Source organism: Aquarana catesbeiana, linkage group LG08 (assembly GCF_042186555.1).
Source record: "Aquarana catesbeiana isolate 2022-GZ linkage group LG08, ASM4218655v1, whole genome shotgun sequence".
NCBI lineage: Eukaryota > Metazoa > Chordata > Amphibia > Anura > Ranidae > Aquarana > Aquarana catesbeiana.
In genome coordinates, this window is record NC_133331.1 from 59,952,632 (window position 1) to 59,980,221 (window position 27,590).

Sequence of the window (27,590 nt, forward strand, 5' to 3'; positions counted from 1 at the left end):
ATCTTTTATTTTTCTCCCTTTTCAACGATCTTTATTCAAACCGGACAATTTTATGTTACCGCACATAGGAACAAAAAAACAAAAACTATCATTTGAATTTTCAGGGAAAGTTGTATTCACCGGCCGGATCCCCCCCAGGCTGTGAATGTGACATAGACCGCTGTTTTCGGTATACTGCGGCCAATTTAAAGTAGTTCTTGAATTAGGACTATAGATCCCATAATGCAATGCGAGAGACCCACGCTGGACGTGGTGACGGCGGATGTTGCTTGGCAACAGGTCTGAAGCACGTCTTCTGCAGGGAGAGAGGTAAACAAGGCAGTGGGGGAGGCCTGGCTGGGCTCTGGGGAGAGGGGGTGGTGAAGGGGGGACCCCACATGGTCATTGTGTGTTCACTGCCAAGGGGATTATGGAAGGAGGATATCCCTAGAAAGGAGCACTGCTCTCCATGTCATCTCCATACATTACACAGGGGTAGGAGCATTGCAGGTTCCTAAGGAGGAACTCCAGTCTCTTCAGTGAACATTAGAAGTCAGCAGCTACAATAAAAGTGTAGCTGCCGACTTTTAATAAACACACACTCACCTGTTCCACGTTCCAGCGATGTCTGACCCCAGCTGTCCCCCTCCCCCCGTGTCCTCCGGCGCTGGCATCTTTACTATGGGCACCGGGCTGTGACAGCTTGCTGCACTGTGAATGGTCACACAGTCTTCTGGGACCTGTCATGTGTCCCAGAAGACTTCGGGGGGGGGGGGGGGTGTCAAACTGTTACGGAACTACAAGTCCCATCACGCCTCTGCCTGTGGGAGTCATGCTTGTAATTGTCAGCCTTGCAATGGCTCGTGGGACTTGTAGTTCCACAACAGCTGGGGGGCCACCAGTTTGACACCTGTGGCCTAGGCGGTCGGAGCAGAAGTGGAAGCGGGTACCTGTCAAAATCGTGTACCCGCACTAGAGGTGGACCGATATGGGTTTTTCTCTGGCCGATGCTGATATTTAGAAATTGCGATGGCCGATATATGATGGCGATTTTTTTGGGCCGATATGTTAGGCCGATTTTTTTTTTTTTTTTTTTTTTTAGACCTCTTTCACAATGGGGCGTTTTTCAGGCGCTTTTTGGCTAAAAATAGCGCCTGTAAAGTGCCTGAAAAACGGCTCCCCTGCAGTCTCAGTGTGAAAGCACTGAGGCGATGCACTGGCAGGATGTTAAAAAAAGTCCTGCAAGCAGCATCTTTGGAGCGGTGCATACCGCTGCTCCACCACTCCTGCCCATTGAAATGAATGCGCACCGCTGCCGAAGCGCCTGCAAAACGTTACGGCAGCAGCGCATTTAACCCCTTCCTCGGCCACTAGCTGGGTTATAAGCGCCCCACTAGCAGCCGAATGTCGCCGCTAAAATGACGGTAAAGCGTTGCTAAAACTAGCAGTGTCTTACCGTTAATGCCTGCCCGCTCCAGTGTGAAAGCAACCTTAAGTAATAAGTGATACAGAATTTTTTTTACTTTTAAATATTTATTAAACAAAACAAACCTCCAGTCAGTTCACTTGTATGTATAATTTAAAAAAAAAAAAAAAAAACTATATCTTAAATATTAAATACACAAAAACAGGTAATCAAAACTTTTGGACGAAAAAAAAATGGGCTAACTTTACTGCTTAGTTTTTTTTTAATTCATTAATGTATTTTTTTTTTTAAATTGCGTTTGAAAGACCGCTGCGCAAATAAATATATATATTATGTTTGGGGGTTCTAAGTGATTTTCTAGCAGAAAATACAGGATTTTTACTTGTAAGCAACAAGTGTCAGAAAAGATTTAGTCTTTAAATGGTTAAACTGAGAACTTCTACACAGGAGTTCAGCTCATTGATAAGTGTAAACATTGTATCTCTTCAGCTTCTTTTATCAGGTTTGGCAGGCTGCCCAGAGAGGAGAGAAGTTGCTTCACAGAAAACTTCAGGCAACTTGCATTGACTTCTGTTACAGAAGTCATTTGCAAGTCACGCTTTTATCATCACAATCGGGCGATGCTGATTAAATACAAAACGCCAAATATCGGCCGATATATCGGTCGACCACTAACCCGCACCCCCCCCCCTCCTCCCCAAAAGCTCAGTTTCACAAACAGAAGTGGGGGAGTAGGCCTTAAACCAGAGCTCCACCCAAAAGGAGAAGCTCCTCTTGTCTGTTTCCTCCTCCCTTCCTTCCATTGCCACATTTGGCACCTTTCAGGGGGGAGGGGGGAGCTGGTATGTGTTTTTGCCAGGAACCAATCCCCACTTCCCGGAAGTTTGGTCATTTACAAAGTGCAGCGCGCTTCACACATGCGCAGAAGGGAACCGGCTGTGAGGCCGCAAGGCTTCACTGCCGCTTTCCCTTACGAGGAATGGTGGCGGCAGTACCCAGGAGAAGATTGAAAAATCAGCTAGGGTGGCAATATCGAGGAAACCCTGGACAGGTAAGTGTCCTAATATTAAAGGAGAAGTACAGCCAAAACTCGTTTGGCTGTACTTATCCTGTGGATCACAGGAGTGCAGTTCACTTTGCACTCCTGTGACCCGTTTTCAGCAGAGAACGGGCTGAAGTCCGCTCTTTGCTTATGTCACAGAGTCGGTCCAGGCTTGGCGTCATCACAACCACGCAGTCAGGATCCGCTCAGATTCCTGAACCGACACCCAGTTCAGCCTCTCAGCGAGGCGCTGAGAACCTGAGCTAGACGCTCCTGCCCCCTCCACAGCCCAGCGCTCCAGTGAGCGAGGAGGGGACAGAGCTGTGATCTGTAACTGACAGTCACCAGCTTTCTGCTTGGGGAGCTGTGAGAACCGATCCTTAGGCGGTGTTTGATCGCTCGGTTTTCAGTGTTGGAGGCTCCTGGGGACCGATGCTGCATCCACCTAGGTAAATATGAATCTGGACTGAATACCCGATCTCACTGAGAAATTTTCGGTGTAAGCCAGTACAGAGCCCTCCGAGAGATGCTAAAGCACCTTTTCAGTTCAAAGAAACCTCTTGTAGATTTACAGGCTCTAGTAGAGTGTTGAGGTTAGTACTTGATTGTTTGTATTTCTTCTGCATTTTATAGGAATATCGTTGATAATATTGCAGTTCAACAGTGCATTTCAAGATTGGAATGAGATGTAATGATATTTTGCTCTATGTCCGATTAGATGTAATGTGAAAACTCTTCAATAAAAACATTGAAACAAAAAAAAGTATGAATCTGGAAAAAAAAAAAACAAAAAAAAAACACGCCATACTTCTCTTTTAAAAGTCAGCCGCTACAACTCTTTGGTAGGGGGGCTGGAGCCCTGCTTTAAAGCAGAACTTCCCCTTTTGGGTGGAGCTCTGCTTTAAAAATAAATATCTTTATGGTGCAAGTAGTGTATGGGTATACACACCCTTGTAGCTGAATAAAAAGGCTGGAATGCATAACTATGAGTCCAATTAACCAAGCTTTATCGGGTATGTCAGGGGTTGACTCCGGTAAGCTTTCCTTCACGAGATGCAGCTCCTCCACTGACATGGAAGAAATCCCTGAATCAAGACATAAAAACACACACAGCAGAGGCCGCCAGTTAAGTGCAGCATTACAATATTTATTTCATGATAAAAGCAAATTGGAAACTCGTGTGAAGTAAGTTTGTGGAGACATGTAGAGCATAAGAAATCTTGACATCCAGGGAACCCTGTAGCAGGGGCATCCAGTCCAGGAATCATGCAGCACTGCCCCCAGCTGGGTAGCCATAGGAAGCTCAGAGTACTTCCTGGTTGGGAGGAGATTCCAAAGGGATCCAATGGATGATGTCAGACACCAGGGGGAGGTCATGGGGGCATGGCTAAGTGTTTCAAGGCACGCCTCAAAATGCATAGCCATGCCCCCTTCACACCCTCCGGCATCTGGTGTCATCGGCCAAGCTGTCAGACTGGCTCCTGAGCTTATGTATCCTCTGGTTTTTAGCTTTTGCATCCTCTTACACTGGCAGTGTTGCTCCTATCTGCTCCAGATAACCCTTTTTGAATGACTGATTTTAAGCTGGATATGCTCTTTTATTCTTACTTCATGTGAGTGTCTAATTTGCATTTGTTTTACTAATAAATGATTAATGTGCTGCACTTACAAGCACCCTCTTGTCTCCTTTACATTACTACAATTATTGCTTTTATCTGCTGAGTAACTGCACTAAGTCCTCTGAAGCCAGTTGCTATACATTTCTGAACTATTCAGCTAGGATTTCGCTATCCTAGAGTCTCCTGGCTTGTTTCTTTGCACTATAATGGATTTTTAGATATGGGACCAAAAGTGCCTGGATATGCTTGAAAAAAAAAACTCTTGTACATTTTTGAGCATCGGGGGACTGAGCGTGCAAGTGTGAACAGGAACAATTAGAAAAGAATGGGATTCTGCATAGTAGGGTGTAGGGAAACAAGCAGAAAAGCACTCAGGTGTGAACGGGGGCCTCCTGTTCTGGATTTCTCACTTTCTGTTTCAGTGACAATGGCCACATAGGGTGAATCTCCCCAGGCAACAATAAAAGCCTGACAGAAATTGTAATCTTTCCCAAAGCTAGTTTAAAAAATAGCTATCTAACTGCCATCCATTCAAGTTTTCCTAACTTCTTGACCTCCAGAAGGTTTTACCCCTTTATGACCAGTAGGGATGCACCGAAATTCTGGCCACCGAAACATATCGGCCGAAAATGGCCCTTTCGGCGAAAAGCCGAAAGAGAATTTTTGCCAATACCGAAAGGGGCGGGGCCTGGTTGGGGGCGGTGCCGCCTATCAGGGGGGCCTTCTATATTGTAGAAGAGAGGAGAGCCGCTGCCTGTTTGATTACAGCGCCGCGAACATCACAGCTTTCATTTCAATAGCTGTGTGTTCCCTGCTGCGCGCGCAGCGGGGAACACACAGCTATTGAAATGAAAGCTGTGATGTTCCCGGCGCTGTAATCAAACAGGCGGCGGCGGCTCTCCTCTCCCTTCACTTGCTGCAATGGGGACTTAGGCTGCAATGGGGACATTGGCTGCACTGGGGACACAGGCTGCAATGGGGACACTGGCTGCACTACTGGGGACACTGGCCTCACTACTGGGGACACTGGCTGCACTGGGGACACTGGCTGCACTACTGGGGACATTGGCTGCAATGGGGACGCAGGCTGCACTACTGGGGACATTGGCTGCAATGGAGACACAGGCTGCACTACTGGGGACACTGGCTGCACTACTGGGGACACTGGCTGCACTACTGGGGACACTGGCTGCACTACTGGGGACACAGGCTGCACTACTGGGGACACAGGCTGCACTACCGGGGACACAGGCTGCACTACCGGGGACATTGGCTGGCTACATCTGACGGGCACTGGTGAGGCTGCATTGATCTCTTGTATCATGTCCGCAGTCTCTGACTCTCTGACCATGTCCCCAGTCTCTGACCATCTCCTGTACCATGTCCCCAGTCTCTGACCATCTTCTGCACCATGTCCCCAGTCTCTGACCATATCCTGTACCATGCCCCCAGTCTCTGACCATCTCCTGTACCATGTCTGCAGTCTCTGACCATCTCCTGTACCATGTCCCCAGTCTCTGACCATCTCCTGTACCATGTCCTCAGTCTCTGACCATCTCCTGTACCATGTCTGCAGTCTCTGACCATCTCCTGTACCATGTCCCCAGTCTCTGACCATCTCCTGTACCATGTCTGCAGTCTCTGACCATCTCCTGTACCATGTCCTCAGTCTCTGACCATCTCCTATACCATGTTCCCAGTCTCTGACCATCTCTTGTACCATGTCCCCAGTCCCTGACCATCTCCTGTACCATGTCCCCAGTCTCTGACCATCTCCTGTACCATTTTCCCAGTTTCGGACCATCTCCTGTACCATGTCTGCACTCTCTGACCATCTCCAGTACCATGTCTGCAGTCTCTGACCATCTCCTGTACCATGGCTGCAGTCTCTGACCATCTCCTGTACCATGTCCCCAGTCTCTGACCATCTCCTGTACCATGTTCCCAGTCTCTGACCATCTCCTGTACCATGTCCCCAGTCTCTGACCATCTCCTGTACCATGTCCCCAGTCTCTGACCATCTCCTGTACCATGTCCCCAGTCTCTGACCATCTCCTGTATAAAAATATTTTTTAAAACAGTCACTTTCGGTATCGGTGTTGTTTTGGTTTTCGGGATCAAGGCAGATTTATTTTCGGTATTGTTTTCGGCACCAAAAAAACAATTCGGTGCATCCCTAATGACCAGGGCATTTTTTGCTATTCTGCACTATACTACTTTAACTGGCAATTGTGCAGTCATGCAACACTGTACCCAAATTAAATTTATATAATTTTTTCACACAAATAGAGCTTTCTTTTGGTGGTATTCGATTACCACTGTGGTTTTTATTTTTTAATATAAACGAGAAAAGACTGAAAGTTTTTAAAAATAGCAATGTTTTTTACATGTCCAATAAAAAAAATCAAGTTTCTTCAAAATATTAGGCCAAAATGTATTCTGCTACATGTCTTTGGTAAAAAAAAAAAAATCTCAATACGTGTATAGTAATGGACTTGTGAAAGGGTTATAGGGTCTACAAACTATGGTATATATACTGGAATTTATGCAGCTGTGACGCTCTACTGGTAATGGCGGTGATCAGCAACTTATAGTGTGACTGTGAAAGGGTGGTGGGCAATCTGGCGCTAACTGACACTGGCTGGGAGGGCACTGACGTTGCTAGTGACACTTATACACTGATCAGTGATAATACTGTACACTGGCTTTGTAGGGGTTAACATCTAGGGGCAAACAAGGGGATAACTGTGTGTCTAACAATGTGTAATGTGTGCTGCTTTTAGTTACTAATCTGGCAGGTTTTTTTTTTCTCCCTGCTTCTCAGGAAGAAGAAACAGCCAGATTGCTGTTCCTATGTACACAGAGCTCTGTGTGTTTCCAAATACAGAACTTTGTATTATATAGAATACAGAACCTGCCGATCAGCAGGTTTCAGCTGAAGTCATTGGCTGAAATCTGCTGCCAAACTCATGCTGTGTCCATTCACAGCACGGGTCAGCAGGGGGCACGCTCCTGTGTGCCCCAAACCTGGAAGTAGGCCAGTCAGGTATATGTATGTGGCTGTGCCTGTACCGGCCACCCACTAACAGTTGGCAGGTGGTTAATCATCACTACTAGATCTAGCACTGTTGGCTTTCTCTCAACCTATAATAACACACTGTACATTGTCTTCCTTGCATTGACTTTCTGGCCAAACGTTTTGGCTACTCTTATTGTTAATTGCATTCTTGCATTGAAATAAAAAAAAAAAAGCTATACATACTGTATATTTTTAAAGTTGAACTTTAATCTTATATTTTGCTTTTCTTGGTTCTTCACCCTCTTCCCCCCATTAACATGCTAATGTTAATGACATTTAAAAAAAAAAAAAAAAAAAAATTCCTTTTTTCATTACATTCCTTATGTTAGATCAAGAGACACCATCACCGGGTCGCTGTGCTTCTCTTTGCAAGGCAGTCAGATCTTGGCTGGTAGGAGGAGGGGATGGCAGGGTGCTTTACATAGATTCCTGGAAACATCACATCACTCTCCCTCAGTACTCCTCTCAAGTGTCCTCAGCCCTGATTCAAGCCAGGAACATGGGCGTTGGCAAGACAGCTTGCATTTGCATGTAGAACACCCTGGTTAATGCCCACGTGTGATGGCGAGCCTCCATGATTGAAAGAAGTGACGTCCAATAAATGGACAGTCAAGGACAGTCAGACTGAGGCAGACCTGGGAATATTGCAGCCCCAGGGCCACATCCGGCCCTTTGGCTGTCCCTATCTGGCCCTCAATGCCTCCACAGTCAGCATGCCTCTGTGAGCCTGTCAGCTTTCTCACTGAGGAAGATGAAAGAATCAGAGAGGCACACTTTCAGGTAGAGCTGCACAATTAATCGTTAAAAAATCATGATCTCGATTCAACCCCCCTGACGATCTTTATTGCAGAGTTTGCGATTCTTTCATATAACAAGTGGAGAGACTTATGTGCTCACTCAGCTGTCAAAAGAAAACATCCGAGCAGTCTGCCAAGTTTTTAAAATGAAACATTGTAACTAACTCTTCCTTCTTAGATCAAAGGGAAACTGCTGTGTGTAAAGAAAAAAATCCAGGCAGTCTGCCAAGTTTTTAACCACTTGCCGCCCGCCCTATTACAAAATGACGGCGGCAAAGTGGTTTGATATTCCTGACCGGACGTCATATGACGTGATCAGGATATCGAGCCGCTGCGCGCACCCGGGGGCGTGCATCGTGGCGATCGTTGTTGCGGGGTGTCAGTCTGACACCCTGCAACACCGATCTAGGTAAAGAGTCTCTGACGGAGACTCTTTACCAAGTGATCAGCCGTGTCCAATCACGGCTGATCACGATGTAAATAGGAAGAGCCGGTGATCGGCTTTTCCTCACTCGCCTCTGACAGACGCAAGTAGAGGAGAGCCGATCGGCTGCCCTCCTGACAGGGGAGGTCTGTGCTGATTGTTTATCAGCACAGCCCCCCCCCTCGGATCCTACCCATGACCACCACGGAAGCCACCCAGGACCACCAGGATGGCCACCACACTGGACCGCCAGGTATGCCCCATAGACCCCCAGGGAAATACCAATCTGTGCCCAGGGAGCTGCCAATCTGTGCCCAGGCAGCTGCCAATCAGTGCCCACTCCAATGCCTACCACTGCCAGTGCCACCAGGGATGCCTACCAGTGCTGCATATTAGTGCCCAGCAGTGCCGCCTTTCAGTGCCCATCAGTGTCGCCTATCAGTGCCACCCATGAGTGCCGCCTATCAATGCCCATCAGTGCTGCATATCAGTGCCACCCATCAGTTCCGCCTACCAGTGCCCATCAGTGCCGCATATCAGTGCCCATCGTCAGTGCCTGTTCATTGGTGCCGCCGTATCAGTGCCTGTCAGTGCCGCCTTATCAGTGCCCATCAGCGATAGAGAAAACTTACTTATGTACAAATTTTTTTAACAGAAACAAAAGCAAAACTTTTATTTTTTTCAAAATTTTCGGTCTTTTTTTATTTGTTTAGCAAAAAATAAAAACTGCAGAGGTGATCAAATGCCACCAAAAGAAAGCTCTATTTGTGGTTTCAAAATTATAAAAAATTTAGTTTGGGTACAGTGTAGCATGACCGCGCAATTGTCATTCAAACTGCGACAGCGCTGAAAGCTGAACATTGGTCTGGGCAGGAGGGTGTCTAAGTGCCCGGTATTGAAGTGGTTAAACAAGTGTAAATGCAGGAAGTTTAACCACTTAAAGTCTAAATCTTTTTCTGACACTTGTTTCTTAAGGTAAAATCAATATTTTTTGCTAGAAAATTACTTGGAAATATATATATTTTAGCAGAGACCTTAGGGAATAAAATGTCAATTTCTGCAATTTTATGTCACACTGTATTTGCCCAGTGGTCTTTCAAATGCAATTTTTTGGGAAAAAAATACACTTCAATGAATAAAAAAAAAAAAAGAAACAGTAAAGTTAGCCCAATTTTATTTTTTGTTTTGTTTTATTGTGAAAAATGATGTTATTCCACCAGAATCGTGAGAGAATTGTGATCTATCTTCTAAGCAAAAAAATCGTGGTTCTCATTTTAGCCAGAATCGTGCAGCTCTACTTTCAGGTGTCTGTGTAAAGAGCTAAAAAAACTGGGAGTCCGAGGAGCTGATCAGTACACTGGGGATGCTGGATTCTGGTGGAAGAGCACTGCCTAGAACAGGACTCAAAATTTCAAGTCCTAAGCTGCTAGCCAGGCCTTAACAGTTGCTTGCCACCAGTTGCCCCGCCCAACCCCTACCCTGCCCCTAAACACAATCGTAAATATTTCATGAAATGACAGTGTTAAATGTTTTAGACAGAATTAATTTACAAAAATAAATATTAACAACCACTTTAACAATATTAACATAAAGCATAAAGAATTTCATTGATCTGACTGTGATAAATAAAATAAGGATAAAATATGATTGGCTACTATAGGCACTGTATACATTACTTCCTTGTTAAGTAAATATTTTAATGCTATATTAAATATAGCATTAAAAATATTAAAACCAAGGAATGACACTTTCACTCTTTTAGGATGCAGAAAGACTTACAGCGGAGCACAGCGCTGGGCAGGGAAGCAAGAGCTGCCAAAGTTAACTTTTCCTATTAACATTCCGTTGATTGGTTGCTAGGCGGTCCGAGCAACCATTTATCAGCTTGTTAATAGGAAAAGTAAACTTTGGCAGCTCCCACCCCACTCCCACCTCATCTAGATCTTTGCCGACTACCTCTGTATGCCAGGCCCTGCCAAGAGAATGACCAGGGGGTGGAGGCTGGGAGGAGAGTCAGCTCCCATTCAACCCCGGCTGCCCCCCCCCCCTCTGATGCAGCTCCACACTCACCCTCAGCTTATTTCCACTCCCCTATTGCGAGCACACAAGTGGAAATTTTGAGAGCTGGCCTAGGAGATATCCTGATGCTCTCCTGCCATTCTAATACCTAGGCAAGTTCTTCCTGTGTTAGCACCCACATGCTGCAAACCCCAGGAGCTGTGCACCTGTTCTTCACTCCAGGTCAGGATTTGCAGAAATCCCCGGCTGTACCGATCTCAGGCTCTCTCCTTCCAGTCACAGTGCTTTTCAGAGGGCATTTGACAGGCAGTGAGGAGGTGTTATAGCACCTCCTCATCGTCTGATTTAACCCTATATTGCCATGCAATGCATGCAGTTGCAACGCATACCCATTGAACTCAATGGGCGAGTGTGACAGGCGGTTCAAAACTCTGCACTCAAAATTAAAAATGTCAGGGCTGTGACATGTGAATAGCCCCACGTCTGGCTGTTATTTTACAGTTCTGCCAACCGCCACCTCCCGTCTAAAAGAGACCTTTTTCGTGATCACTTGTGCCTACTATTCCTTGCACTAGGTGTTTGTTTTCTCTGTTTACATACTTACAGACCTTCCTCAATCCCAAATTAAAGCAGTAGTAAAGTCTGCTTTGTGATTTTTACCTACAGGTAAGCATACCTCCCAACTTTTTGAGATGGGAATGAGGGACACCTATCAGCAAAAGTATTCAGGCATAGGACACACCCCTTGTCATGCCCCCTTAAAGACGTAAAAAACCAAGATTGGTTAAACCCACAAGATTGGTTAAACCCACCCTTTTTTTTACCACTACTATTCCTTTATATTGGCTTTTGGAATTTACAAATGCAGCAATTTAGAAATCAGATGAAAGGTTTAGGGCTGGAAAACACTTTTTGATAGATAAAAAGTGCATTTTATTAACAACTCTAAGGCCTCTTTCACACGGGGGATCCGTATGTCCGTTTTTCATCCTTCCGTTTTCGGATGAAAAACGGACATACATGTATCCCTATGGAGCGTCGGATGTCAGTGGTGACATGTCCGCTGACATCCGACCCGCTCCGATCCGAAAAGTGTAACGGAGGAAAACCCTACTTTTCCATCCGTTTTCGGATCGGATCGGGTGACGACGGACTCTACGGTCCGTCATCATCCGATCCCCCCATAGGGGAGAGCGGCGCTCTGACGTGCAGCACCGGATCTGTCATTTTCCTGCTCAGCGGGGATCGGTGGAGCGATCCCCGCTGAGCAAGCGGGTGTTCACGAGGCGGATCATCACTGATCCGCCCCATGTGAAAGAGCCCTAAAGATCAGACCAAAATGAGGGACAAATGAGGAGGAATGAGGGACAGAGGGACATTGCTCCAAATCAGGGACAGTCCCTCGAAATCAGGGACAGTTGGGAGTTATGGGTAAGCCTATAATAATAGCACATTATGCTATTATTTTGCAGGGGAAAGTTTTTTTGTTTTGTTTAGTGCAGCAGTGTACTACCGCTTTAATATTGAGCAGAAAAAAGTTCAGCCCTCCATAACAATCCCAGTTTCTCATGTGGCCCCTTGGGAAAATGAATTGCCCTCCACTTGGCTGATAGGCATCCTCCACCCAGGAAATTAGCTCACAGTGTGCAGTGAAATCAGAGTAAGCAAATTCAGTACAGGAGAGGAGCCTGTACAACTATGCAAGACTGTAGGGAAGGCTGGAATTCAGCTTTAGGTATATTTTAGCATTCCATAGACACTTTACTTTGGAACTACGCTGTCCTTGGTGGGGCTGAGTTTTCACCATAAGACCCTATGGACTGGCGGGTGTAAAAGGACTTGTGTCCATTGACACCCATCTACCTCTGATCCGATCCAGTCCACTAAAAGCAAACAGAAGATGATCCTTTCATGGGACAGTGGAGTCCGGCCACCCATAGATCAGAGGGGTCTCTGTCTGTGTCCGCTCTGCATAAACTGAGTGGACACAGACCTGTCTTCTGCCTGCTCTGCTCTTAATAGCAGGGGATCTGTGAGCAGATCCCCTGCTGATTGGAACAGAGTCCACCACGTGTGAAAAGGGGCCTTAAGTGGGGTACACACTAGAAGAAAATCGGATAAACAATTCTGTATTTTGACAGATCGTTTGAACTTCGATGAATGTGTACAACGTCCCACATCCGATTCCAACCCATCAAATGAAAATTTCCGAAGGGGCAAACTCCAAAATTTTTCTTATACATGAATACAACTAATGATTTTCTTTTAATGTGTACTGTTTTTGTATGAGAAAAATATATGAAAGACTGCATGATTAGAAACAATAAACAACAAAAAAAAGCCTTTGCCATTCAAGAGTTTTCATAGTACCATCCTCGGTTTCGACCTTCTGTGATCGTTCATCCAATTTTCTTATTTGTACTGGGCTTTACAGGCTGAAGTTCACAAGGTGGCCCTCACTGCCCCAAAGATCTCCTCCCTGGCTCGGTCTTCAGGCATCTTCATTGGCCAGCGCAGGATGACATACATTAACTCATACTGCATATGTTCAGGAGTTCATTATCCCAGCACACAGGGATCGAGCTAACGATGTAACCGAACATAACTGCGCATCCACCCTCCTCAGAAGAATTCCCACAAGATTTTGGAGCATCTGTGGGAATTTGTGTCCATTTGGCCAAAAAAACATTTGTCAGGTCAGGTACTGATGTTGGGTGAGAAGTCCTGGCTCAATCAGCATTCCGATTCATCCCAAAGGTGTTTAGTAGGGTTGAGGTGTCAGGGCTCTGTGCAGACCGCTTGGGTTCCTCCACACCAAACTGGTGAAACCATGTGTTTATGGAGCTGGTTTTGTACAAAGGGGCAAAGTCATACTGGAACAGAAAAGGGTCTTCTCCAAACTGTTACCATGAGGTTGGAAGTGCACGGTTGTCTACATTGTCTTTGTGTACTCGTGTACTCTAGACTTACCAACAGGACCTGTGACAGACCCAAGTGGGAAAGGGGCTTTTGGAGGGGACTGCAAGGTAGCCTATTGCCTACTGACAATGGTACTGATGTTGGGTGATGGTGGGGATGTTGGGTGAGAAGTCCTGGCTCAATCAGCATTCCGATTCATCCCAAAGGTGTTCAGTAGGGTTGAGGTGTCAGGGCTCTGTGCAGACCGCTTGGGTTCCTCCACACCAAACTGGTGAAACCATGTGTTTATGGAGCTGGTTTTGTACAAAGGGGCAAAGTCATACTGGAACAGAAAAGGGTCTTCTCCAAACTGTTACCACGAGGTTGGAAGTGCACGGTTGTCTACATTGTCTTTGTGTACTCGTGTACTCTAGACTTACCAACAGGACCTGTGACAGACCCAAGTGGGAAAGGGGCTTTTGGAGGGGACTGCAAGGTAGCCTATTGCCTACTGACAATGGGCCCTGGCTTTTGAGGTGGCTCTATTCTTGGGGGGGGGGGGGGGGTGCCTGGAGGACCCTTGGAGTGGTTTTGCTTCGGATTTGGGTCCCTGACTCCCCGAAACACACAGGCTCTGGGAATCTAGGACCTGGATACCGATTTGGGGCCTCTGTCCCCAAACCAGCAATGACTGCTTTCAACTCCCCCTCCTAGACTCAGAGACAGAATAGATGTTATATTATAGAATAGATGTTTTATATATATAAAACATCTATAAAATTGACACAAGACACATCCCATCATGTAGGAACCTCCAAGAAAATTAGCCAACAGGCAGAAACAATAGGTGACTCAATTAACTATGGGAATTCACACCTAGGAGGCACACACTGGAAGAGACACACTTAACAATAAGCACATAACCCCTTAATAAACAGATTATAGCAGGAGACCCCAGCATCAGGCTGTTTTGAGCTGACTTTATATATATATATATATATATATATATATATATATATATATATATATATATATTAAGGGGTTATGTGCTTATTGTTAAGTGTGTCTCTTCCAGCGTGTGCCTCCTAGGTGTGAATTCCCATTGTTAATTGAGTCACCTATTGTTTCTGCCTGTTGGCTATTTTTCTTGGAGGTTCCTACATGATGGGATGTGTCTTGTGTCAATTTTACCTCATTGTCTAACCATTGTGTGATGTTTTGGGTAATATTTGTTTTTTTTTTTTTGTTCATGTGGTGACTGCCCTACTTTTGAAGTGTATAAAAACCTGTATTTCTGTTCAATAAACAGTCATTCCTTTGGTTTTACCTCAACATATTGTCTGTGTAGGATGCTTGGGGTAAAGAGGTTGGTATTAGCTCTCAGTCTGCTGGAAGGGTTTGAAGGGCAGGAGGCACTGTACTGCAATCAGTCACAGGACCTTTCACTGGAAAAATCTGAACTGAACTATTTGAGAAGGGGAGTGTTCACATATTTTTACCCATATAGAGTAAGCAGTAAAAAATTGCATGTCATATCACATTTGTAGCATAGGTAGAACTTTTAGCACGTTTATAATAGCAGATACATGTATTAAAATGCGTCTTTCTCTGTTGTGTCTCTAGATCTCCAGGATGCCAGAAGTAAAATCCATGTTTCGGGAGGTGCTCCCCAAGCAAGGTGAGTGAAAATATTTTTAAAGGCTGATTGAACATTTCAAGAGCATCATAACAAAAACTGTGCAGTTGGTTTTCTCTTAAAATCAATCATAGAGTAGAAGAACCCTTGCTTTTTGTGTAGAAGCAGTGGTCTCTCTGCAGAGGTCCAACACAACCCCTGCTGTCAGAAAAGCTCATGATCTCTGCAAATTGAAGCTTCCGTAGCATTATATTCAGTGAATGTAATGCTACAGATAGCTATCAGAGACTGTGAACACGCAACAAGAGATGTCAGAGACTGAGGGCATTCTAAAAAAGAATGCCAGAGACTGTGAACATGCAAAAGGAGTTGTTAGAGACTGGAAACACATTACACAAAACTGCTAGAGATCACTGCTGTCACAGGCCAGCCTAGTTTAAAGTGCAACCACTCTTACTACAAGCATGCCTCAGTTTTTTGCTTGTGTGCTAAAAAATAGACGTCTTTTCTTCAACCCTGCTGTACTTTTTTTGCACTTTTTTTTCTTCAATAGACTCTTTTCCACATCGCTGCTGGAGCTTTGTTTCTTCAATTGCAGCTATCCAGCGTGGTAATCCTCATCCTGGCTTTTGTGGTACTGCGCCCAGACCCAGCTGGACATTGCGAAAATATCCTGAAAGTGACCTGTACCTGTTGACACATGGCTCCACGTGGGGCATTTTCCAGGCTCAATTCTGGTAAAAGCTGCTGAGCACATTCCAGGTCCAGAGCCACTGGGAATTGCCTCAGTGCTTGCAGTGTCTCTGAAGACTTGCTTGGTAACTTCCTCTTTTACTTAGGTCACTGTGCGCCATTATTCCCTATTCCTGCTAGTTTTGCAGTGGAAGGGGTTAGCCCACGTTCACATTGGGCCAATCTGGCATGTGATTTGAATGGCACTGTACGAATCGGTGCGGTGCTGCACCGATTCCCAAAGGAAGTTCCTGTACTACTTTTGGTGACTTCGGGGGGCAATTTGTATAGACATCTGTGCAGGAACAGTCGCTGTATATCTGGTGCCCCCAGTTCACACTTTACCAATGGCTTTGAAGGTGCTGACATGTGTAGTTTGGAATTAATGTCACTCTCTGCACTTTGAGCCTGTCTTATTCCAGGGGGTACTTGTTTCCATCCAGTGTGGATGGACTCTCCCTTTCTGCACCTCTCACCAGTCTGACACTATAGAATCAGTCTGTAGCTTTTGGTGCTAATTCCACTCTGGAGTTGTCTAAAATTCTTAAAGGCTAACTCCAGAGCATGTTGCAACCATATTTAGGGTATAACATGGTATGAAAAAGGATCACCTAAATCCCCCCCTGACAGCATGCTGGGGTTCTTACCGGCGGCATTTTGCGAGGTTGACCACGGCTCCGCCTGCAGTGACATCTTTTATTATTATTGTTATACAGGATTTATATAGCGCCAACAGGTTACACAGCGCTTGACAATATAGAAGGGAAACAATATAGTTACAATAAAATACAAGAGGGTTAAGAGGGCCCTGCTCATAAGCGCTTACAATCTAATAGGGTGGGGCAGATCTATTTAATCTACAAATTTTTCACTTTTTGTTATTTTGCAGCCATTTGCTAAAATCATTTAAGTTCATTTTTTTCCTCATTAATGTACACACAGCATCCCATATTGACAGAAAAACACAGAATTGTTGACATTTTTGCAGATTTATTAAAAAAAGAAAAACTGAAATATCACATGGTCCTAAGTATTCAGACCCTTTGCCGTGACACTCATATATTTAACTCAGGTACTGTCCATTTCTTCTGATCATCCTTGAGATGGTTCTATACATTCATTTGAGTCCAGCTGTGTTTGATTATACTGATTGGACTTGATTAGGAAAGCCACACACCTGTCTATAAAAGACCTTACAGCTCACAGTGCATGTCAGAGCAAATGAGAATCATGAGGTCAAAGGAACTGCCTGAAGAGCTCAAAGACAGAATTGTGGCAAGGCACAGATCTGGCCAAGGATACAAAAAAATTCTGCTGCACTTAAGGCTCCTAAGAGTACAGTGGCCTCCATAATCCTGAAATGGAAGACGTTTGGGACGACCAGAACCCTTCCTAGAGCTGGCCGTACGGCCAAACTGAGCTATCGGGCGAGAAGAGCCTTGGTGAGAGAGGTAAAAAAGAACCCAAAGATCACTTTGGCTGAGCTCCAGAGATGCAGTGGGGAGATGGGAGAAAGTTGTAGAAAGTCAGCCATCACTGCAGCCCTCCACCAGTTGGGGTTTTATGGCAGAGTGGCCCGACGAAAGCCTCTCCTCAGTGCAAGACAAAAGAAAGCCCGCATGGAGTTTGCTAAGAAAACACTTGAAGGACTCCAAGATGGTGAGAAATAAGATTCTTTGGTCTGATGAGGCCAAGATAGAACTTTTTGGCCTTAATTCTAGGCGGTATGTGTGGAGATAACCAGGCTCTGCTCATCACCTGTCCAATACAGTCCCAACAGTGAAGCATGGTGGTGGCAGCATTATGCTGTGGGGGTGTTTTTCAGCTGCAGAGACAGGACGACTGGTTGCAATCAAGGGAAAGATTAATGCGGCCAAGTACAGGGATATCCTGGACGAAAACCTTCTCCAGAGTGCTCAGGACCTCAGACTGGGCCGAAGATTTACCTTCCAGCAAGACAATGACTCTAAGCACACTGCTCAAATAATGAAGGAGTGGCTTCACAACAACTCTGTGACTGTTCTTGAATGGCCCAGCCAGAGCCCTGGTTTACCATCCAACCTGTCAGAACTGGAGAGGATCTGCAAGGAAGAATGAGAGAGGATCCCCAAATCCAGGTGTGAAAAACTTGTTGCATCTTTCCCAAAAAGATTCTTGGCTGTATTAGATCAAAAGGGTGCTTCTACTAAATACTGAGCAAAGGACCATGTGATATTTCAGTTTTTCTTTTTTAATAAATCTGCAAAAATGTCAACAATTCTGTGTTTTTCTGTCAATATGGGGTACTGTGTGTACATTGGGGAAAAAAATGAACTTAAATGATTTTAGCAAATGGCTGCAATATAACAAAGAGTGAAAAATTTAAGGGGGTCTGAATACTTTCCGTCCCCACTGTATACACAAAGATCTGTGAATAAATAACATAATACATCTGCCACTGCAACGTAATATGAGTGAGATAACTACCGCTCATTCCACACTCACACACTCAATTCTATTGACACTTCCCCCAGCTCTCTAACTGAAAGCTACCTTGGTAAGGACAAGGACCTGGAGGAAGAGTCTGCAGGAATCTGTGCATTGCAACTGCTATCCACTGATTGCGATAGCAATGCTTTACAGGTTTATTTGCAAAATAATAACTGCACTTTTTTTTTTTTTTTTTGCAAATGTGGGTGCTTTTTTTATTTTGCAAAAGGTAGACTTAGCCTTTAATCTTTTATGTCCCACTACATAAAGCGTGTGATGTGTGTATGTCACTGCTGCTGGAGGTAGGGGTCGTCAATGGCCCTGAAACTTTGCATGCATTATGTGGTACCAATTTTTTTTTTATTGTAAACTGCATGCTGGTGACAATCTTTTGATTACTGGACTGTGTTTATGCCATCTATCGATTAACCTCAGTACCCACCTTCATTAAGGGATTATGCACTGATTTTTACTGAATCTTGTGTCTAGTCCTGGACACAGCACTGGTCAGAGTGTTCCTTCCACAGAAGAAACTTTACACACTCAGACTCGATCTCTCCAGTTCAGGAGCCGTAGGACTTTTGCCTGAGAGTCCTAGGTTTGATGGTAGCCTATTTCAAAACAGTTTTGTTTATCCAGTTTCACAAGCTGGGCAAATTCAAAGCTTAGCAACAGAACAATATTTCATCATGGGACAAGCAAATCCAGTCTCTGGACAAGTCAGTTGATCTATCATGGCTGTCCCTGGCTTGGTAGCTCAGGAATTCAGCTCTCAAGTCACTTCCTTCCCATCTTTTAGAAGTTCCTCACAATGTATGCCAGCCTAAAGGGCTGGGGGTAAGTCCCAGGCACCCTGTCAGTGCCAGAGACTTGGTCCTCAGAGGAGTCTTTTCTTCCGATTAACATCTTGGAACTTTGGGCATTTTGCAGTGTTGGACTATCCCACTGGAAAGTCATCCAATCTGTATTGAGTTGGACAACGCTACGACAATGGCATACATTAATCATCAGGAAGATACTAGGATGCTGTCATGGGCAAAAAACTTTAAGTGTCAGCCTTGTCCGCAATGTAAATTCATTGTGGTGATTCTTATTGCTTTGGACTGACCCAGGCAGATGTCTTACACGGACCTGGTAACACTCCTGACATGCTGCTTTGTGGGCTCTTCATAATCCTCAGGATCTTCTGTCGAAAAAGACCAGTTTGCCATCTAGCTACAAGGACATGGATACTGAAGCCCAAGTTCTGATGAAAAGGGGCATATCTAAGTCTGTGAGTTCTACTTCCCTTGGTATAAGTCTCAGGATGTCCATCCCAGGCGTTTCTCTGTGGGACGAATCATCTTCATTCTGCATTTAGGTCTGGACCAGCGTTTGGCTCTCAGCACTATTAAGCGTCAGGTTTCTGCCTCAGTTTTAGAGGCCATAGGCCTCTTACTGTTTGATTAAGATCCAAGGCTCCCATGTAACTCCACCATCCATTCCCTTGTGCCCTCATAGAATCTGAATCTGGTTCTCACTATACTTCAGAAACAGCTGTTTGAACTTATTAGAGACGTTTTTCTCTCTCTACGCTCAGCCACAAGGTTAGTTTTTCTTCTAGCCATCTGCAAGGAACCCTTTCTTGTTCTACTTAAGGACAAAGTGTTGTTGAGGGCCAGGAATTCCTTCTTGTAGCCATCTGCAGGGAACCCTTTCTTGTTCTACTTAAGCACAAAGTGGTGTTGAGGGCCAGGAATTCCTTCTTGTAGCCATCTGTAAGGAACCCTTTCTTGTTTTACTTAAAGCGGAGTTCCACCCAAAAGTGGGTGGAAGTGTCTGTTTATTAAAAGTCAGCAGCTACACTTTTTGTAGTTGCTGACTTTTAATAAACTGAAAAAAGACTGTAACTCCGCTTTAAGGACAAAGTAATGAGGGCCAGGACTTCCTTCTTGCCTAAGGTATTGTCAGCTTTTCACCACAGCTATGGCATTGTTTTTCTATCCTTCTGTCCAGCTCCAGTTCATTAAAAGGATAATTTCACTCTATTTTCTGAATGTGGTTCAGGCTGTGAGAGTCTCTCTCTCAGCCACTGCTTCTTTCAGGAAGACGAATTCCCATTTTGTCATCCTGCGTGGAAACCTTAAAGCCGGCCATAGATGGTTTCAATCTCAGCCGGTTCAGCAGGGACAGGCCGGGATTCGAACCATGTATGGGCAGGCTGATTGCACCCAAGTCGATCCATCATGTTGGATTTTTCATGAGATTATAGCCGCTAGTAATAATCACTGTGTGTTCTCCCAACTGGAACCCCCCCCCCCCCCAACCGGTGGTTGCAGGAAAGAAAGTCGCACCATCGATGGCCGGCTTTACGGTGAACTGGCTTCTTGTTCCACCATCGTTAATTGGCTCAGGCAGATGATGATCCAAGCTTACGGTCTCAAGGATTGTGTTTTTGGGCCTGTTAGCAATTGTTTGCTGTGTTGCCTGCCCTACAGTTGAACAGCTTCTGGGTGTATTAATAGCGTATTTATTTTTGTGTTCCTCAATTGACAAGAAAGAATATATGATTTTTACACTCACCATAAAATTATTTTTGCGAGACACAGTTCCAGATTCCCTGTGTTTATGATTATGCTCTCGGAAGTGCTTTGCTTTAAAACTGGGGCACGCTGATAGTGGGAGTGGTTACCTAGGCGGGCTGCTTTTTTTTTTTGCCTGTCAGGGTCTTGTTCTTTTGTAGTTAGCAGTATAATGCAAAGTTTTAAGACTTTCTGTGGTTGCCAAGAATAGAGTTTTTACAGTGGCTACAAAAATCGTGCTTTTCTTTCACTGGCATGAATAGGCACCTTAGTAAGGAAAGCCCAGAATTCAGTCAGCAGTGGCCAAGCAATAAGTGCCAAAGACCTGCAGGTTTTGCCTGTGGATTCACTGGGAAGATTTCCCCCAACTTCCTGTCCACATGCCAAGTGAGAGCAATAAAAACAAAAAAAAAAAAAAGGGAGCATTCTGCACTGAGCTAGAGATAGAATGTAAAGTCTCCTCATCTGAGTCCCTGAATGATATAAAAAGGTTTATTATTTTGTAGTTCCCAGTTGAAGGGGCTTGGTATATAACCTTACATTATGATGACACAGACAGAATTTTTAATATGTGTTTGCAGGGCAACTATTTGTTGAAGACGTCCCCACCATGGTGTTGTGTAAGCCAAAGCTTTTACCTCTAAAGTCAGTAACGCTAACAAAGCTGGAGAAGATGCAGCACGATGCCCAGGAAGTCATCCGCCAGCAGGAAATGGCTCAGCTGGATCAGCAAAATGCCCAAACCTGACCGGTCCATCGTAAGGGGACTGCAAATAGATCGTGACCCGCCTGTCTCTACAGCTGTATAGTTATTAGTATCGTTATAGCATGCACAAACCTGACCCATCCATCATAGAGGGACTACAGACAGAATAGATCTTCTCTTCTCTCTGTACAAATGTAAAGTGCTGCTAAGTATTGCTTCTGGTATTTTATTATGTATTATTTCAGAATTAATAAAAAATGATCACAGATATCTACTAATTTGTACAAAATGACACTTTTCTGGGAATTAAAGTTGAACTCCAGGCTAAACAAATATGGGGCTGATTTACTAAAACTGGAGAGTGCCAAATCTGGTGCAGCGGTACATGGTAGCTAATAATAAGCTTCCAGGGGGGTTTTTTGGTCAAAGCTTAATTGAACTCTCCAGTTTTAGTAAGTCAACCCCATATTGTCTATATAAAGTCTATTCTTCCTGCATCTTGGCATACTGTGTGTATTTCTATCCAGGCTATTGCACCACAAAATAACTCTGGCACTTTGTCCCTATTCAGGAGTTTCCTGTAGTACTGACCAGTCACTGCTGCTCTCTCCTTGTACAGGGTGACTAGTCTTGCATCCGCCCCCTCCTGTTTTCTGCAGTCAGTCTGTAGTGTGTGGGGCCGCTGGATCCCCTCCCACAGCTCTTACTCTGTACAGCACAGTGATAATGTCACTGCTACTTCTTATTTAAAGTTATTATCTGGGTGTATAAAGGAATATGGTGCACACAAATTAGACATATTTGAGGAGTATATTTAAAAGAACACCGAAAAGGTGAAAAAAAAATATATATATAGCAATGCAGGCAAAGAAAAGTAGTTTAACCGCTGTATACAAGAAAACTTCTTTACAGTAAGCACGATGAAAATGATTGGACCGGCAGAAGACACTTAAAAGGAGAAGTACAGCCAAAGCTCATTTGGCAGTACTTCCTTGGATCACAGGACTGCAGTTCGTTCTGCACTCCTGTGACCCGTTTTTAGCAGGCTGAAGCCCGCTGTCAGCTGATGTCACAGAGCCAGTTCAGGCTCAGGCAACATCCCGACAACGAAGTCGGGGTCCGCCCACATGCCTGGAACGGCACCCGGCTCAGCCTCTCAGCGAGCCACAGAGTCTGAGCCGGCCGCTCCCGCCCCTCCACAGCCCAGCACTCCAGGGAGTGAAGGGGGCAGAGCAGACAGCACTGACTGATAGCCCCTAGCTCTCTGCTCAGGGAGCTCTGAGAACCGAGCAATCGGCGGTGTTTGATTGCTCGGTTCAGAGCCTGCGGGGGACAGATGCAGCATTGGATGGATGCTGGACCCACTTAGGGAAGCACGATTCTGCAAAAAAATAAAAAATAATAAAAAAAAATAAAAAACAACCAACCATACAGGTGTAGTGCTTAGCAGGTTGCAAAAAATTACATGGGATTCCAGATCATATGATCACTGTAATCACGTAATCCATAGCCTGTCCCACCAGCTTCTAATTACTGCTAGTTACAGGGGGTTATCAGTGACAACCTGGTCACAATACTGAAGGCACAGAATGACTGTGCTCCCAGCGCAACACAGTGATGCTGGCTGAAAGCATATATGTAGTAGCATGGCAATGGCAAAGCGTTGGAGCAGATACCTCGGTTTATTTGCTTGATTACAGAGTGGGAGTGTGACCAGATTCCTGGGCTTGAGCACCCGGCTGAAACACGGGAGACAGAGGACACGGGTCACTTGTTAGCAGAGATGTAGGTTGGGATCTTCCAACAGCATGGCACAAGGCCCACAGCCATGCTGCCACATACATGCATACAAACGGGCATTAAGAAGTTAAGAGACACTACATGAACCCTTAGACCCCTTTCACACTGTGCCGCCACCGGGGTCAGCGGTAAAGCGGCGCTATTTGGCCGCTAGCGGGGCAGTTTTAACCCTCCACTAGCGGGCAAAAAGGGGTTAAATCCGCCCGCAAAACGGCGCCGGAGCAGCGTTTTTCCGGCGGTATCACAACACTGCCCCATTGATTTCAATGGGGAGCAGCGGCGAGTTCACAGCTCCTTCACCGCTCCAAAGAAGGTGCTGGCAGGACTTTTTCTGATGCCCTGCCAGTGCACCGCTCCAGTGTGAAAGCCCTCGGGCTTTCACACTGGAGTGAATGGAGCAGCTGTTTTAGGGCGGTTTGCAGGCGCTATTTTTAACGCTATAGCGCCTGCAAAATGCTCCATTGTGAAAGGGGTCTTAGGCTCCATGCACGCTGGCTTAAAAAACATTTTGTGTTCTGTCTGTAGAAGCAACTCAACCTTATCCTATGTGTCCATGCACATTAGGGCGTTTAGAGGCATATTGAGCTCAGCGTTTAGAGGCAGGAAAAAAAAAACCCCTGTGGTTCACATTTCTGATTGGAGCTTACCGGCAGAAAAAAAAAAACTCTCCTAAACTTTGTACAAAAAATGCTCTATATGAGCGTTTTTTACTCACAAGAGAACAGACTTTTTTTAAGCCCAGTGTGCACGGAGCCTAATTATGCAAAGTTGTAAAAGCGTTGAACAGTTAATGCAACAATATAATGTTACGGAAGGAGCATCCCCAAAACCAGTGACAAAAAACATAAAATACAAAAACACTGACAAACCAACTTTGCTCCACTAAACATATTTATTATTTTTGTTTTCATATGTACACACACATTTTAGCAGAACTCAGCTTATAATCCATTTTTTTTTTCTTTTTTTTGTAGAAAAATAGATGTTCCAGCCACCATATTCTGTACTTTCACATCAAAATTAATTTTCCTTTGGAAAGCTGAAAAAAAATATTTTTTTCCCATTGCCCCTATCCCTTACCATCATGCTTTTAACAAAAAAAAGCAATGTTTTTGCGCCTCTGGCACAAGTGGAAAAACATTTCGGAGCAAGTCAGTTCTTCAGTTCCATCTCTGAAAAAAAAAAAAAAAAAAAAAAAAAAAAAGAAGAAGAAAGAAGAAGAACTGTATGAACGAGCAGCAACAAACACGGAGTCATGGCACACCCTCCCTAAAATGAAGACAGGTTCAGGACTGTGAAGACAGCCCAAAAAACATAGACCTTGTAAGAGAGGAGTGACCGTGGAATGAACTCGAACAAATGGCACTTCAAGGATTCGTAGCTTATATCATCTTTTGCTGTACATCTACCTATCCCAAACGTTTATTTCTGCAATGGTTTATCTTAGAAAACTAATTTTACAAAAGGCTCTGTACCCATAACAAGTTTTAGAGAGATTTAGAAAACTTTAACGGTGCTCGGCGATGCATGTTGTGCTGTCTTCGCTTTTAGTAACTCTCAAATTTCAGGCGCCCTCCATCGCCTTCGCTCACAAAACGCTTTCTGCCCCTGCAATGAGAAAAAGGGACAAGATTAATTTTCAGGCAATATAAAGAGCGCCAACACCATAAAGAGACAATAGACACAAGCTGCTGGTTGGCTACTATTTAAAAGAGCTTTTTATAAAGTTTATTCAAGAGACCAAGTAATGGTATAGTGGGGAGCAGTATTCTTTAAAGAGGTTGCAAAGACTACTTTTTTTTTTTTTTTTTATAACAAACTTTATACTTATCTGCTTTGTGCAATGGCCAAGGAGACACACAAGAATTAATCTTACAAGGATAGTGTCTTAGGCTGGCCATACATTAAATAATTTTTTGTTCAGGTTGAACAAAATAAAATATTTGATTCTTCCATCCGCACATTGTAAGCGGATGGGGGAATCACTCCTACTGTGCTGTGTTCTGACAGCACAGTAGGGGCCACTTCCCCACTGTCAGAATACAGTGATCAGTGCTGCCAGCTATAGCAAGTGGCACTGATCGTTAGGGAAAAACCCCAACAGGCTGGTTGTACACTAGTCGATTGTTAGATCAACTTGTGTACAGCCAGCATGCCCATACATGGATCAAAATTCAGCCTGGCCCTGCTGAACTGGCTGAATTTGGATCCATGCATGGCCACCCTATCGGATCTCCCAGATACTCTTTGTCCCTAGTCAGTGACAGTGCTATGAATATCAGCAATGTAAAAGCTTCTAGCAGCCTTCCTCTCTAGCTGTTCACTTCTATTTTAAACGGAATGTGTTGTTTTACAAGGTGATAGTTTACAAAAACTTCTCTTCCCCTGGATAGGCCCGTAACGGTGATCATCTGGTGCTGCGGAGGTTAATAGCAGCAGCTGCACCTGTGACAGACACTCAAAGGTGCTGACTAAGCCCACCTTTCCACCTCTGTGCTCCATTCATAGCACTCATACTATAGCATGTATGCAAAAGCTTTTGTGATTGGAGGATGGGTGGATGAATGAAAAAAGGTACACCAATCAACACTTTGCATTGCTTCTGGTAAGCAGTGCCCCTAGTGCCCTTAAAGAAAAATAAATAAAATGCAACAGCTTTAAAGTATGCCTAGAAAGCCCTTCTTTGGTTGCTCAGGATAATAAGATAGCGAATGTCGCCAATAGGGATGCAGACAGCATTAAAAACTTGACAGGGGTTCTAACCCCTCACCTGTCTATCCAAATTAAAAACCAAAAGTTTTGTCTTTAGTTACATAGTAGGTGAGGTTGAAAAAAGACAAGTCCATAAAGTCCAACTTCTGTGTGTGCATTTATGTCAGTATGTTTTATTGTATAGCCCTGTATGCTGTGGTCATTTAGGTGCCTATCTAATCGAAGAAAATTCCACATCCTTACCGCTCTGACAGTAAACAGCCCTCTACGCAGTTTAAGGTTAAACCGCTTCTCTTCTAATTTTAGTAAATGGCCACGTGTCTATTGAAATTCCCATTTGCGGAAAAGTTTTATCCCTATTTTGGGGGTCAACAGTACGGTATTTGTACATTGAAATCATATCCCCTCTTAAGTGTCTCCTCTCCAGAGAGAACAAGTTCAATGCTTGTAATCTTTCCTCATAACTAATGTCCTCCAGTCCCTTTATTAGTTTTGTTGCCCTTCTCTGGACTCCATTTCCAGCGCATCCTTCCTGAGGACTGGTGCCCAGAACTGGACAGCATACCCTAGGTGAGGCCAGACCAGAGTCTTGTAGAGTGGGAGAATTATCGTTTTATCTCTGGAGTTAATCACCTTTTTAATGCATGCCAATATTCTGTTGGCTTTGCTTGAAATTGCTGAGACTGTCGTCTACTAGGACCCCCAGGTCTTTTTCCATCCTAGATTCCCCCAGAGGTTCTCCCCCCCCAGTGTATAGATTGCATTCATGTATTTGCCACCTAAATGCATTATTTCACATTTTTCTACATTAAACCTTATTTGCCATGTACCGTAGTTGCCCACCCTATTAATTTGTTCAGATCTTCTTGCAAAGTTTCCACATTCTGCGGAGAAGTTATTGCCCTGCTTAGCTTAGTATTGTCCGCAAATACTGAGATTGAACTGTTTACCCCATCCTCCAGGTCATTTATGAATCAATTAAATCGGATTGGTCCCAGAACAGGCCCCTGGGGGACCCCACTTTCCACACCGGACCATTCTGAGTACTCCCCATTTATCACTATACTTGAAGTATACTTGAAGTGCACCTTTAAAGGGAAACCATGAAAGCTGAATTAATGGAACTGCTAGTGACTTGCATCGGTCATCCTGATCCCAGTGAATTTTCGTATACTGGGACTTTTCATTGGCTCCACGCTTCTTCCAAGTCAGTGACTCAGACTATAAAGATTAGGATCCTGAAACTGTAAAACCTGGTCAGCCATAGCACCCTATTTCCTTCATAACAGGCTTATTTCAATAATTTTTATTTTTAAAGACAGTGTACAAAACATTGCAGGATTGACAACAGGCACCCCTTTTAAACAGCAACCCATTTCTGGTGGGAGGACGTGCTGAGACCCGGAGGGCCATACCAGCTGGGAAGCGGCAGATTGCTATAGACTGCTGTACACAAGCTGCCCCTTTTCGCTGAGCCAAAAACACATCCTTGCTTCCAAGGTTTAAAGTTCTATAAAATGTTTACAAGCGTAAAGCGAGTGCTTGCTTTACTGCACCCAAAGCGAAGCCAAATCCCATGTAAAATCATACATAAAACTCATTGTTTCCACAAGGAAGATCAAGAGTGAAGATTTATTTCAGCTTCACCCAACCCATTGCTGAGTGCTTTGAAAGGTCTTTCATTGTCCTTA

The 27,590-nt window shown here is 44.5% G+C and overlaps 2 protein-coding genes across 4 annotated transcripts in view; one reads left to right on the forward strand and one right to left on the reverse strand.

The window, feature by feature from the left end:
- Positions 1 to 212: 212 nt before the first annotated feature.
- On the forward strand, positions 213 to 26,728 carry BBIP1 (BBSome interacting protein 1). Of its 2 annotated transcripts, XR_012235647.1 has the most exons (4): positions 213 to 309; positions 14,907 to 14,961; positions 21,263 to 21,581; positions 24,162 to 26,728. XR_012235647.1 is itself a non-coding variant. In XM_073595897.1 (3 exons), the coding sequence occupies exons 2-3, from the start codon at positions 14,916 to 14,918 to the stop codon at positions 21,427 to 21,429; spliced, it is 213 nt and encodes a 70-aa protein (XP_073451998.1). In that variant the 5' UTR covers positions 213 to 309; positions 14,907 to 14,915; the 3' UTR covers positions 21,430 to 21,661. The 2 variants fall into 2 exon arrangements, 1 of the variants encoding a protein (XP_073451998.1); XM_073595897.1 differs by lacking the exon at positions 24,162 to 26,728 and having other exon boundaries at positions 21,263 to 21,661.
- Positions 24,061 to 27,590, reverse strand: part of PDCD4 (programmed cell death 4) — a 91,810-nt gene continuing 88,280 nt past the window's right edge. For both annotated transcript variants that reach the window (XM_073595895.1, XM_073595896.1), the window contains exon 12: positions 24,061 to 24,795. In XM_073595895.1, the coding sequence (XP_073451996.1) occupies positions 24,735 to 24,795 (61 nt within the window). In that variant the 3' untranslated portion in view covers positions 24,061 to 24,734. The remainder of the gene's footprint in view (positions 24,796 to 27,590) is intronic.

Coding starts and splice junctions, on each gene's coding strand:
- BBIP1 (XM_073595897.1), top strand. CDS start 14,916: ATGCCAGAAGTAAAATCCATGTTTCGGGAGGTGCTCCCCAAGCAAG. Junction 14,962..21,262: donor GGAGGTGCTCCCCAAGCAAG/GTGAGTGAAAAT, acceptor ATGTGTTTGCAG/GGCAACTATTTGTTGAAGAC.